Genomic DNA, 14,769 nt, shown 5'->3' with positions numbered 1-14,769 from the left:
TAAGAGGTAGAAGGCTAAGAGGGGAGTTGAGGAGAAATTTCTTCACCCAGAAGGTGGTGAGAGTCTGGAACTCACTGCCCAAAAGGATGGTTGAGTCAGAAACTCTCATAACATTTAAGAAGTATTTAGATATTCACTTGCGTTGCCATGGCCTCCAGGGCTATGGACCAAGCGCTGGAAAATGAGATTAGTTAAGTCAGACCTTTGTTGACTGGCACAGACACCATAGGCCAAATGGCCTCCTTCTGTGCTGTAAACGTCTATGAATCATCGATCAAAATCAACCCATCGAATCATATACGATTGGTGCTATTGAACTGTTTCATCTCACCCTTAAAATCCATGTTTTGTGTGTCTTATGTGCCGTGTATGCATGTGCGCACAATTTGCTCAATAAAATTATTTACTTATTAAGTTTACAAACCTGGTGCTCGTATTCTGTTAACCTAAATTAAACAGTTTGGTAGAATTGGAGCAATCTAATGGTCTGGTCAAACGTTTCATATTTGCCGGGGCTCAGGAAACAGTGGGGCTTGATATTACAGCGCACTATCCCCAGTGAGTCATGATAGTGTGTGCGTGTGATAGTGTGTCTATTAATTAAACTGCAGACAGACTACAAGGTTTGAATAAATCAAAAGGGATTAGGTGTAAAACAAGCATTTGAAATGGAGATGGGTAAGCTAGAATGAGGTCTCAGCAGATACAGTGTGAATGGAATTTGCATTTTTAGATAAATTGAGAAGTTGTTTAATTTTTAAAGGGACACGATAGGATGTTCACAACTGGCAAGATAAATAAAGCAAAGTTATTAAGTTTATATTTCCCCTGAAAGTGCTGGCCATAATGACAACATGAAAGATTTTTTATATTCTGGGAATAGTAACTGCCAAAGAAAAGTTGAAACAATGGGATTTACAGATCAAAAGGGAGAACATATATTTAAAAAGATGGAAAGCTGTGTGCAGTGTGGCCATGTAAGATCTTGAAAGGTACAGTGTGTGAAACAGGCTGATGGAAAAAGTCTCTAGCCACCCCTGGAGACATTTGCTGTCCCAGTAACCAAAGTTGCGTTAAAAGCCTTTGGAGTTCCACTGTCGAGTGAGAGGGAGAAAACGGCTGTGAAATACCTCCCTTACAGCAACAGTGGGTGCTTGTGATAATATTGCTGAATGTTTATAGATCAACAATTTATTTGGACTGTTGCCTGAAAAGGGTTTGTAGTTGGGAGTCTCATCAAGTAGAAATCTTTTGAGAACTGTTATAAGCCTTAATGTAACTGTATAACTGTAATTTTGTTTAACTTTTCTTTTGTTAATAAATATTTTAATTTAATCTTTAAAATCTCTAAAGGTAGTAGTGGACTCATTACTTCTGACTTCAGTGCACAAACCTTCTTGTAATAAATACAAATTGCAAAATCGTTGTGATAGCATGGCTAAGTTTCCCTCTAGGGTTTGGTCAGCCTGGCAAATACCACCTGCCATATCATAACAGTCCCTGGGTATTATATTCACAGCCTATGGAAATTGTAACATTCGAAGGTACAGATGTTCCAATGCTGTTACAGTGATTCCGGCCTAGTAACAAGGGTGGGACCCTCTGGGAGTATTTTGATAGGTTGCCCAGATCAGTCAAGGGTCAGTGAACAACTCTTCTCAGAAGTCAGTTTCAGGCAATCTTCTAGCCAAGAAGTGTCACAGACACAAGGACAGGTATAATTCCTGTTAAGTAAGTTAAAAGGGAGCAAAGAAACAGGCTCCACACTAAAGAAAGAGATGCAGTTAGCAAACTGACTCCATACGGTGGGCCTTTGGGGCAAAGGTACCCCTTTGGAGCAGTGGTGTTCTACTCAGCATGGCCTTAGGACTGAAAGTATGCTTGTGAGCTAGTGTTAAATCACTCAGGAATCCAGGGAGAAGAAATCTGGGAAGGCATGATTGAAATCCTGCGAAGTGAGCTACTGTTAAAGCTATCTGAGTGGGAGAGACATTTGGAGAGAATTCCAAGGCAGAGTCTTCAAAGGTGAAGACTGGAAACCCTCATGAGAAAAACCAAGTTTCAGTGAGATTGGCTGACTCATAGTGGGACTAAGGTCTGGGTGATTTCTTGAGAAATCTATGTACTTTGTCTTGGTTGCATCTGTCATTTACTGTGTCATGTGGTGTGTTGAACCACAGTTTGTCTATTAATTCACATGTATCTCATACTTAACCTGAATTTTAGTATATAAGATACATATTGTAAATTGTTTTCGCTTTCTGAACTTGTATAAATTTTATCGTTGTTTGTTCAAAACCTGTGGAATCTTGTGACTTTATTCCAAAAGCGGGTGTCTTGAATCTCAACCTTTAACTACACTAAACAAAATGTTACTGGTCCCTAACTGGAGACCCACATCCCAGGGTCTGGCTAAATATCATAACTTAAGGCAAGAGCAGACTGCCTTCCAGGAGCTTTGTTGCCTGTTCCTTGTGGGGCAATAACCTGCTTCTCATTTACATACACGAGTAACTCGTCTGTTACAATGGATGAATGCCTTACCTTATCCAAAACTGTATAATCTTGTATACATCTATCAAATCTCCTTCTTTGCTCCAAGGAGAGCAACCCCAGATTATCCAACCTAACTGTGTTGCTAAATTCCCTCATTCTCTGGGACCTTTCTTGTAAATCTTTTCTGCACCCTTTCAAGGACCCTCTCATTTTTCCTGAAGTGTGATGAACAAACTGGGTGCAATATTCTAAGTTGTGGCCTAACCAGAACTTTATAAAGGTTCAGCATATCTTCCCTGCTTATGTACTCAATATCTCTATTATTGAAACCCAAGATCACATGTAATTTGCTAATTGCTCTCTCAACATGTCCCGCCACCTTCAAAGATCAATGCACAAGAACCCCTAGGTCCCTCTGTCTCTGCACACTCTTTAGAACTGTGCCATTAAGTCTGTATCACCTCTCCCTAACCCTTCTACCAAAATGCCTCACCTCACAACACTCTGTTTTAAATTCCATCTGCCACTTGTCTATCTGTTTTGCTAGTCTATTTCCTGTTGATTGCTATCATCCTCACTGTTCGCCACACCTCAAAATTTCTTGATACTAAACTCGGAAGTGTTACTCTGTATTCCAATATCCAAATCATTTATATGGATATATCAAATAAAAGCAGTGGCCCTGGCATTGACCCCTGGGGAGTTCTAATGTTTACCATCATCCAGTCTGAAAATAACCATCTACCACTAGTTGTTGTTTGTTGTCCTTAAGCCAATTCTTTTATCCATGCTGACACTGATCCCCCTATTCCACAAGCCTCAATTTTGTCAACTTTTTATGTGGTACTTTGTCAAAGGCATTCTTAAAATTCATATGGGCAGCATCCATTGTTTTTCCTTCACGAACTTCTCTGTTACTTCATCAAATAATTCAATTAGATTAGTCAAACATGATCTGCCTTCTACAAATCCATACTGGTTCTCCTTAATTAACTCAGAAGTTCCCCAAGTGCCTGTTAATTTTATTATTTCTAACATCACTGATGATAAACTGACTGACCTGTAGTTACTAGGAATGTCCTTACACCCTTTAATAATGGTGCCATATTTGCCATTTTTCAATCCTCTTATATCTAGGGAAGGTTGGAAGATTATGGCAAGCCATTCTGCTATCTGCAACCTGAGAAACAAGGCACCTGCACCAGGCGATTTATCTAGCCTTAAGCATACCCAGCCTTTCCATTACATTGTGCCTATCAATTTTCATCCCATTCATTACCACTGCTATGTCTGTTCGACCAATATTTTCTCAGCATCCTTTTCCTTAGTAAACGCTGATATAAATTACTCATTAAGTATCCTATCCTTGTGCTACAGCAGTCAGCATATATTACCCGTCTTGTCCCCAATAGGCCCCACTCCCCCTTTTACTTCCCACTTACTATTTATATGCTGGTAGAAGATTTTTGAGTTACCTTTTACCATTTTCTTTGCCAGTCTTATTTTCCTCTCACTTTCCCTCTCAACTTATTGTATCTGGCCTGGTTCTTTTTTGAAGAATTTACTTTACATGTATCACACACCCTTTTTTTGTTTCATTATATTCTCCATCGCTCTAGTCATCCAAGGAGCCCTGGGTTTCATTCCCCTTATGCTGAAAAGTATCTAGTCTGAAACACCTCCTCCTTAAAGATCATCCGTTGCTCAGTTGCAGCTTTTCCTGTCAAACTTTGGTTCCATTTTACCCTGGCTGGATCCCCCCATCATCCCATTGAAATTAGCCCTCTTCCAATTTAGCAGCTCTACTTAGATTGTTCCTTACTCTTCTCTATTATTTAATCTATACGTTATAATACATGATCACTCTTAGTCAGGTGATCCCCGCAGAAACTTGGTCCACTAGGCCACCTCAGCACCAAATCCATCAATGATTCCTTCCTAGATGGACAAAGAACATACTGGCCAAGGAAAGCTCTTCCCATTTGCTGATGGTACAAGGGCGAGGGGACAGGGATTTAAGGCAAGAGATACAGTGGCCCGGGGGGGGGGGGGGGGGGGGGGGGGGGGGGGCGCTCTGTGAGGAGGAACTCTTTGTTTTAAACACACAGTGGTAAATGACCTTAAAAGAGTGGTGGATCAATGATTTTTGTTTTAAACACACAGTGGTAAATGACCTGCTTAAAAGAGTGGTGGATCAATGATTTTTGTTTTAAACACACAGTGGTAAATGACCTGTTTAAAAGAGTGGTGGATCAATGATTTCAAAAGAAAAATTAGATAGGCACGAGGGAAATAAACTTGCAAGGCTATGGGGGTAGAGTAGGGGAATGGGATTGACTGAACTGCTCTACAGAGTTGCCATAGACTCAATGGACCAAATAGCCACTTCATGTACAATAATGACTCTTATGACTCTAAATGTAGCAGTTGAGGCGAGCAGCCCATGTATTTAAGGGGAAGCTAGATACATACATAATGGAGAAAGCGATAGTATTATATTCTGATGGTGCTAGATGAAGAGGTGTGGAAGGAGACTCATATGCAGCATAGATCAGTTGGGCCAAACAGCCTGTTATGTTTTGTAAACTCAGTGTTAACATTTTTGTTAACACACTCTTATACACAATTTACATTAGAGGGGTGCTTTTCAAAATTAGTCTCCCCTTCCTGCCAGGAAGTCTTTCTGCCATAGTATGCAATCTTCCAGGAACCACCTAAAATCTATTTGGCAAGAATGGAGGGCAAGAAGAAAGAAAAAATATACTTCACCACTAAGTACATACATATACCTTTTAAAAACCTTTAGTTTACGCTCCCAACGCAGATGCAAATTAATGGAAGAGCCACTATTCTACTAATGATCATATATCCAGCTCAGCAGCAGTACGAAGTAGATGGGTCTGTATCAGTCATACATGTCAAACATAGTTTCTAACTTCCCTTTTGTAGCTGCAGCAGTTTATAGTCATAGGAAGAAAAAGTCAGAAATAATGCATGCACTTCAGACTCACCTGAAGAACAGTTTCCTTCAAGTGAGCCTTTTCTGATTAGTGATGTATACAGAAATGAATGGGAGCCAAATTATGCATTCATTCACCTCCTACACTACTCTAAATAAAGCATATATTACACAAACAGGAAAACAAAACAGCCCTTCTTGAAATCACAGATCAGGTTCCAAGTGAGGAGACCAACTGATCTTGGAGGCCAAAAATGCAGGTAGAGGCGTGGATAATCTGAAGGAAATTGACATTCAGAAAACACATTATACACAATATCCAATTCAACATGAGGGTAACATACATTATTTGGATAACTTAATTTCAGTTACCCCCTCAGGATATCTAAACAGATTTATTAAAAATCCAATCAAGATATTTTAACTGCAATGTCCAAAATTAGAGATAACAAATTAGTTATCAGAAGATGAGAGGGATGTCAAATCTGTGGCTAATTTAATCAAAGGGCAGCCATTTTTTCTCATTTCTGAACTTCAAAACCTTTTGCCATCAATTTCTCAATTAAAATCAACATTTCAGATGATTTTGCATTGATGCAGGTATGAGGGTCAGGCAAGGTAAAATTGCTTGGTCTCAATTTTGAGTACAAGTCACTAAATCAGGTCTCATTTGTCCAAAAGGCAAGGTTACATTTTATGTAACATTGTTCAGCTCACATAATATGATGCAAAATATTTCTAAAAAGTGACCTACTAGCATCAAAAATTTAACTAGCTTGAGAATCAGTTCTGATCAGGTATCTACACTGAAACATTAACCTGCCTTCTGTCTTCAAGAACTTACATCATTTATATAGCTCATTTAACATAATAAAACATCCCACAAGGGCTTTATGAAAAAATGACACCGAGCGACAAAATGTTAGGTCAGATGGCCAAAAGCTTGGTCGAAGAAATAGCTTTTAAGGAGTGTCTTAAAAAAGGAAAACAAGGGAGCAAGACAGAAAGGTGTAGGGAGGGTATTCCAAAGTTTACGGTTTAGACAACTGAAGGCACAGCCACCAATGGTGGAGTGATTAAAATGGGGAATGCTCAAGAGGCCAGAATCAGATAAGTAGAGATTATCTGAGCATTGAGGAGTTGGAAGAGATTACAGAGATACAGCAGGGGCAAGGCCATAGAGCAATTTGAAAACAACAGTGAGAATATTAAAATCTAGACCTTGCTTGACCAGAAACCAAAGAAGGTCACCAAGCACAGGGACGATAGGGGAACGGGACTTGGTGCAAGTTAAGACATGGGCAGAGTTTTAGATGACCTCAAATTTACGGAGTATAGAATGTGGGAGACCAGCCAGGATTGTTGGAATAGTAAAATCCTGAGGTAGCAAAGGCATGAATGAGGGTTAAAGTAGATGTTACAGAGGTGGAAATAGGTGGTCTTAGTGATGGCAGGAATATGAAGTCAGAAGCTCATATCAGGATCAAGTGTGACCCCAAGTCTGCAAACAGACTGGCTTAATCTCAGACAGTTCCCAGGGAGAGGGATGGAGTTGGTAGCTAGGGAATGGAGTTTGGAGCAGCAACCAAAAACAATGGTTTCAGTCTTCCCAGTACTTAATTGGAGGAAATATCTGTTCATCCAGTTCTGGATGTTGGATAAGCAGTCTATTGGTATAGCAACAGTAGGGGAGTCATGTGGGGATGGTGGCGAGGTAGAGTTGGGTGTCAACAGCAAACATGTGAAAACTAATGCTGTGCTTTCTGATGATATCACCAAATGACAGCATGTAGGTGAGAAATAGGTACTAATTAAAGGATCTTCTGTACATTCCTAACATTTTCTGTTATGGTTCAACTCTAGATCCCCCCACCCCCCACCACCACCCCCCGCTTTTCCCAACATTTCATTTTTGTTCAAAGTTATGATCATAATTGTGGAATTCTAAAAAGTGGTTCAGGTTCCACTGGAGAAAGGTTTGGCTAAGTTTTATTTCAATATCTGTATACTATAAGATATCAAAATACAAAGTTTAAAATTACCCACTGGATGACCTAGCTAAATGCACCAAGGTGGTAAAATTGTGTCCACAATACACAACACAATGCAACTCCAATCTTATCCGTGTCTTTATAAGCATGCACAGTTACATTATGGTGTGCATGAAGATATAACCATTCTCAAGTTGTTTCAGAACATGATTCTATTGGTACTGGTCAAAAGACATTTAATAAGTGGGAAATGGAACCGCATATCAGCAATAAATGGTGTTCAAAATAGTATGTACTAAGGGGTACACGTTAAATTTTAAGCGCAACTAGAAAAAATGTGAGCAGTATCACATATAAAAATCAACTAAGAAAGCATGTTCATGGATTTAAAGCTAGATTTCATTTGAAGACAGTAAAAAAGACATGGAAGATAGCACGTGCTGTGATGGCAAAACTTTTGGCATAACTAGTTAACAAATATGATTAACTAAGTAAACTAATTTTAAAAAAATGTAACTACATTTTACTTAAGAGCGCTTTGACCAATACAGAAATATACAATCCACAGCAAGGAATATGAACTTGGATTTTGGTTTTCAAAATGGAAACAGGACCGATTTCGGTTTCATCAGAATAATAATTAATAAGAAGTTTGTTAATAATTGCACAAATGTATTAACTAAGACTGGCACTAAGTTTATGGATTATCAACAATTCATTTCCAGTCAGTCTGAATGAACGTTCCTTTATTCACATTTGGATGCACTAAAGATGCAACATTACGTATTTGGGCAAAATTATATAAAATCACCTACTGATACAGTTCAAGAATAAGCAATTCTTATAAGCATGGAAAATACACATGCTTGGGAGCAGGAAACACTAAGAAGTATACAGAATACACTCAATTTCTAGATTAACCCTTGGTAATGAAATCAAATGGCTGAAAATACAGCCATCTATGCTCCCAAAACCACCTTAGTAAAACTAAAACCACAAATTTTTATATGACAGTGTTTTGGACTTGCTGTAGTAATAAATAGAATGATAGCAAATTTTTACTCTGCAGTGAGAAACAACAGTAATTATATGCATTTTTTCTCCATTTGCTATAAAGTCCAACAACTGCAGGTTGACCAGGTAAAAAAGCTTGATTTGGGATGCACTGTCTTGAAGGTGCTACTTAAGCATTATGCAACAGTGAATAGAACATGAAATACATACTGCAACTGAAATTTCTATCTCTCCTCTACCACCTTTGAAGTAACTCTAGTGTACCCATCTTTCAAATCATCTAGTAATAAAATTATGAGAGCACTAAACTCCTACCTCATTCTATTTACATTATTTGTTATTGGATATTTCAATTTATAGTACACAAAGTGATAACTTTGAATTATCATAAGCACACTGGAATCTACATACAATACAGTACTAATGTACATTATTATTCAATACAAAACATCTGAACAATCTCATCTTCTTTCCCACACTACACCTCATCCAAGAAAGGAAATAAAAGTTTTCTAGCATTATGCATATTTTGAATCAGCAACAGATCAGTCAAGATTAAAAGTAATAACAGGTATGGATCCATCATTTTAAATTAGCATGGGAATATACAAGCTTGGGAGCAGCAAGTGGGCTAATAAATATACAACAGGCATAGCTGCCCTGAAAACATTCAATTCAATGAAATCAGGAGTAACATCAAATGGCTGAAAAGGAAATCAATCAAGGACATTTCTTCAGACACTTCTACAAAGTCAACTGTACGACAAACATGCCGCTTAAAACAGGAGGGAGTCATGCGGATGAAGAAAAGGGATTATCCCACAAAACATCAGTTAGGAAAATCCAAGAATAGATTTGAACAATATTGTTATTACTGTATCACAGGCTGCAACACACCAAAAACTTCATTCCTTCACAAACCTGTCAGTGTAAATCCTTTCAGGTTCAACAATGATACTAACTTCTGAAGCTTAAATTGGATATTCTGGCCCATATTGACTGCAAAGTAAAGTACAGCAAGACACTCTTCCCCAGAGTCTCAATCTACTTTGTTTCAATGTCAGGTCAGATCAGATTCCAGATCTCCTCTAAACTATAAATTCATCAGTGCAAAGTAAAACCATTTTGCACCAATACTGCAGCTGTATTGCAAATGGTCCCTAAAATAGTTCAATGCCTTCTATGTATCATATTTTTCAAACTACAAAGATGAGCCTGCAATAGAACCCGAGATGCATTTCATCCAAAGGATGTCAACACAAACAAACCTCTGTTGAAATAGTCGATAATATACATATATTACTTAAAAAGGTTTAATGAATGTAATTATCATGAAAGTTTCTGTAAACCAATTACAACAGATCACCAGTGCAAAGTGCACTGTAAATTGTCAGACCACATCTGATCACTTGCATACAATTTTATAAAATGAAATTTGCCTCTTTTCCCAGGGCAATGCCCCTTTAATCTTAGATCTGGTTCCAAATAAAGTATTTACATGCAGTTTTTAAAATTACCTTGTTGGTAAGGAAAAAATCTAAAGTAAATTGCTGTGTGACAAATCAGTTGTGCTCATACTCATTTTCACGTGAAGAGCCACACCATTATGTAATATGGATTTAATTTCAATTTAAACTCAATTTAGATGGAAGGGCTGTTTTCTCCTTAAATTTACTGTCTTTTTTCTCTAAAAAGTGATTCTTCTTCTGGAGTTCTCTGTCCGAAGGCAGGTCCAACCCACAGCCCCACAATCTCCACCATGGGTAGGGCAAGGAGGCAAATCCCAAATCCACTCCAGCCAGAACCGAGATCAAACCCTGTGCCGTTGGCACCAATCTGACACACACTGGCCATCCAGCCAACTGATCCACATGGAATCAGAGTTGCTGTGGCAACATACACCTGAACATGCATGTTGTAGCCTATGGATTGTGATGGTAGAGGCTCCAATTCTTTTCACCAGATGGTTGACTAGGAATCCCACTCTTACCATTTGAGTCCGTATGTTGGAAGGAATTATAAATTGATAATCAACCCATTTGGCTGCGTTATGAACGTACCTTCCTCGGTTATCAAGTCCTAGAGTGGGACTTGAACCCAGAACCTCTGGCTCAGAGGCAAGGCACTAGCCACTAAGCCAACTCTTTTGACTAGTACCACCTCTTGGAAATGAATTTTACAATCAATGCTTTTACCAATTGTTGGAAATTAACCAGTGCAACAAACTTCAGATTAACCAGGCCTTTGCAGAAATAACCACAGGCATTATTCAATACTTGTAGGTGCAAGAAATTTTCAATCTGGAATATCAGTGAAAATTGGTTCATTACATGCATTCATTTCTTGCAATGAATATCACAATTGTAAGCAAGAAATTGAGAACACATTCAATGTCGGGACTACAGCTATTAGTGAAATCTAAGTGTTCACAAGTAATCGCTCAACATGCTGGGTTTCTGTATTTGAAACTTTCTTCACATTACAATATTTGTAAAAACATACTATAGTTTGGATTTCAGATGGATAATAAAACTGCCCTGCTGATGAAATAACCGGAGAGCTGAGAGCGATGAAAAATCATTTTCACCTGCCCAATATTGACATGTTTTGACATGTTTGTTGAATATGGTAAAGCGTTGTTCAATTTTTTTCATGTTTCCCAATGGGTCATTGCCTTCCAAAATATTTTCATGCAGCATTAATGCTTATGAAATTATTTCAGTAAAGATAAAGAGCATGCTTTGCTATTTCAATTTCAAAATTGGCGTTTGTGATTCAAACGCAGCAGTTAACAATTATTTTCTCAGAATAATACTATGTTAACTTTTGCTAAGTAATTGTTTCCTTCCAAAGTGATTAAGTACTAATATTTTGTCATTATTGGAATATGTCCATCTACATATACTGTGAGGTATGGTTATGAAAAAGCGTAAACCCAATGTCAACAAATAAAAACTCCCACAGTATCAGAAGTGCAGAATACAGTGAAAATTGTTATTTTTAATAGATCTCTCATGCAGTTGTGTAACACAATTTTACAAAAATATATAAAAATCATTCTGATGACTCAGCAGTTGCTATCACCTTTCAAGCATGTTTAGCTTACAATGCAATATTTTTAAATGTAATGTACTAGCCAATAAATTTAAGAATCCATGTATTTTCTAACTAATAGTCAAAATTGAACATTGGGACTTCACCTGTGGCTATTCTCCAAATTTTAAATTCTTCTTTCCCTTTCAGAAAACTATTATGTCCTTATGCAAACCCAAAATGACTGCAAAGAGAGGTGCTTTACCAAGAAACGTGACGGGGGTTTGATCAAGCTGCTAAATATTTTAATAGATTAACTGGTACTCCATTTATAGTAGTGAAGAGCTGAAAATGCGATGGGGTTTAAGTTCTGATAAAATTTGGAGGCCATTAGGTTTCGAAACCTTCTGCTTCAGATCGTGGGAAGGATGGCTGCAGTTGCCAAAAAGACAGTCTCCCTTTGATCTGAAAATCCAAAATCTGACGCTTTGCTGCGTTGTGCTTTCCATACTGTTTGATACCTTCCACTTACTGTAAAAAAATCTCATCAGTGACTGGCATTGCCAAAAATGGCAATGGAGTTCAGCCTGCTGGTTACGTTTTCAGAAACAATTTACTTAACCTCTCAGTATCATGTTGCAAATCAATATGTCAACCGCCAAAACTCGCACTGAAATAAGATCATGGACTCCCCAAGTCAAGCCCTGACCCTCTTCATCATCTCTCGCTGAGGGGAGGGCACCACACAATGGAGTAAACATAACATGTTACAGCTCCAATAAAACCTCAGCTCCACTTTTTATCACTTCATAACCAAAGGTCTGTGGAGCCTGAAGATTTTTTAAAAAATATATAATGCATTCTAAAGCGATACCAGTGCCTAAATAAGTCTGCCTAAGATTCCGCCTGAGGGTTTCTGGCGTGTGCACCACAAGACCAACCATTAGACACCTCATCTCATCTCATGTTAATGTACCCAGGGCCTCGGAGCAACCCGCCTGGGACCCGGTGTGCCACCGCTTCACAAATGGGAGAACAACAACAACAATAAAATAAAATAAAACATTTCAAAAGACATCAGAAAACACGGGCGAGAGTTGAAGCCGAGTGTGAGTGTGGAGTAAATTACCTTCTTTAGCCTTTACAGGTGCCGTGTTAGTCTGCAAAGCTCCCGGCGTTGGGGACGTGGAGAACTGGGACCAAGATGGCGTCCCCTCCAAACTTCCACCACTTCCACTGTTACTTTGGACACTCATCAAGCTACTTTGAGACAAAAAAAACACACACAAAGTGTCAGCACCGACACAACGCCCACCCCCCCCAAAAAAACCCCAAACAGCAGCAAACTGAAGCCGACCTCGCGCCAGACACCCGACAAGAAAGTGCCTTATTTTTTTTTTTAAAAAAGCCCTCTTTATTTTTCCACGCTCACACATTTAAATATAAATGTATATGTTTTTTTCCCTGTGACAAACGTTCACACACCTCTGCACTGCGTCTTCAAGTGGCCCCGTCACCTTCGCATCAGTTAAGCGTCACGCATCGTTTGTGCAAATACTATCGCGAGGTTCGTGCACCTCAGCGGAGAGAATAAAATGGCAAAAAGCCACAATAATAATAAATAATAATAATATTGCGGCCCGACCTCGACTGTCAGCCGACAGCTGCCCCCCACCGCCCCCTCCCGGCGCTGGGTCAATGCCGCCGCCGAGCTTGACTTTAAACTTTGAGAGTAGAAGAGTAAACCCCGTCCCCTTTGGCCCAGGGACAGGTTTCTAAGCTGCTGCTGCTGCTGTTTGGGGAAACTTCTCTCTCATTGTCTCACCAAACGTCAATAACTCTCAGCTCGCCCGCTGCTCACTCCGCACATTCAAAGCTTCTCATTAAAGGGGCTTCGGCTTTTACTCGGGAAACTATTTTTGCGACAATGTCGCGCCAAATTCCTTCATAGTTTTTTTTGAAAGAAAATAATGAAACTAAAGTAACTGAGCCGCCCCGCCCACAGTTGGATGTCATGACGTGAACCTGAGCAACTCTAGGGAAATATGCAGCATATTGAGATGCACAATTTGATGGAAATTATTCTTCAGTGAATATTGTCTTTTTTGTGACTTAAGTGGCATTTTATTGTCATCCTATTTTTTTTACCTGCAGTGATACAATTTTCCATTTTCAAAAAAAAGGCAAACACTACCCCATCAATGGTATATTAAGGATTTCAAGAGCTGGGAAACTTGTATATTACAATATTATTTCAAACTTTACTTAGTATTTGGGAGAACTTAATAGCTTTATTTTAACTCACCTACATGTTCTGTATTCAAACAGACATTGCCCATTTTCAGGAGGAACAACCACCTAACAGAATCACAGTGATTACAGCACAGAAGGAAGCCATTCAGCCCATCATGTATGCATTTACTGCCATTGCTCTGCCTTCTTCCCATAGCCTTGCATATTCTTCCTTTTCAGATAATAATGCAATTCCCTCTAGGATGCCTCAATTGAACCTGCCTCCACCACACTAGGCAGCACAGATATTAACCACTCACTGCATCAGAAAAGTTTCTCCTCATGCCTCCATTGCTTCTTTGGTCAATTATCTTAATTCTGTGCCCTCTCATTCTCGAGCCTTCCACCAGTGGGAACAGTTTTTCTCTATTTACCCTGTCCAGATCCCTCATGATTTTGAATACCTCTATAAAATCTCCCCTCAACCTACTCTTCTCAAAGGAAAACAGTTCCAACTTCTCCAATCTATCTATGTGACTGAAGTTCCTCATCCCTGGAACCACTGTCATGAATTCCATTCTCATCCCACCACTGCGGGGATTTAACCAGCAGCAGGAGAGGCCCACGTCATGTACCCAGCCCAGCAGCTTACCCTTTGCAGGCTTGTGGTGAGCAATGGTGGGAAGGATGCCTTTTAGGGCCCCCAGGCCTATTGGAGGGACCACCCCCAAGGTTGCCCTCCTCCTTTCCACCCTGGTTCCCCTATCCCCCTGGCCTGTCTATCCTGGCCCACAGCCCCCTCACTGGGACTTTCTAGCCTAACTCCGCTGAAAACTCTACCACCACCGCCCCCACTCCCACTCCACCCCCCCCCCCCCCCCCCCCCCCCCCCCCCACACACACACACACATCCCCCGCCGCTTTATTAACTCCAACTCCATGGCTCCGTGCCATTGGGGACTGGATGCACTCCCAGAAGTGGTCACTGCAGCCAGTGATTCTAGTAGAACCAAAGTGCTGCCAGCTATTTGATTGGCTGGCAGC

At 39.6% G+C, this 14,769-nt stretch overlaps 1 protein-coding gene across 7 annotated transcripts in view; it reads right to left on the bottom strand.

Moving 5' to 3' along the window:
- The window catches only part of tlk1a (tousled-like kinase 1a), a 192,625-nt gene extending 179,178 nt beyond the window's left edge, over positions 1–13,447 (bottom strand). For 2 of the 7 annotated variants that reach the window (XR_005944582.1, XM_041200932.1), the window contains exons 1-2: positions 12,979–13,152; positions 12,623–12,756 (exon numbers count right to left, since the gene is read on the bottom strand). Coding sequence is in view for 5 of the 7 variants with exons in the window: in XM_041200932.1 (XP_041056866.1) it covers positions 12,623–12,749 (127 nt within the window). In the remaining 2 variants the exon portion in view is untranslated. Of the gene's footprint in view, positions 1–12,622; positions 12,757–12,978; positions 13,157–13,318 lie in introns of those variants that run through there. The other 5 variants (XM_041200926.1, XM_041200927.1, XM_041200929.1 and 2 more) reach the window with 5 other exon arrangements.
- Between the last annotated feature and the right edge of the window lie 1,322 nt (positions 13,448–14,769).

The sequence above is a fragment of the Carcharodon carcharias genome, chromosome 12 (genome assembly GCF_017639515.1).
Source record: "Carcharodon carcharias isolate sCarCar2 chromosome 12, sCarCar2.pri, whole genome shotgun sequence".
In the NCBI taxonomy this organism is placed as follows: Eukaryota; Metazoa; Chordata; class Chondrichthyes; order Lamniformes; family Lamnidae; genus Carcharodon; species Carcharodon carcharias.
The sequence above is the reverse complement of the archived record's forward strand: the minus strand, read 5'-3'. Positions and strand labels throughout refer to the sequence as shown.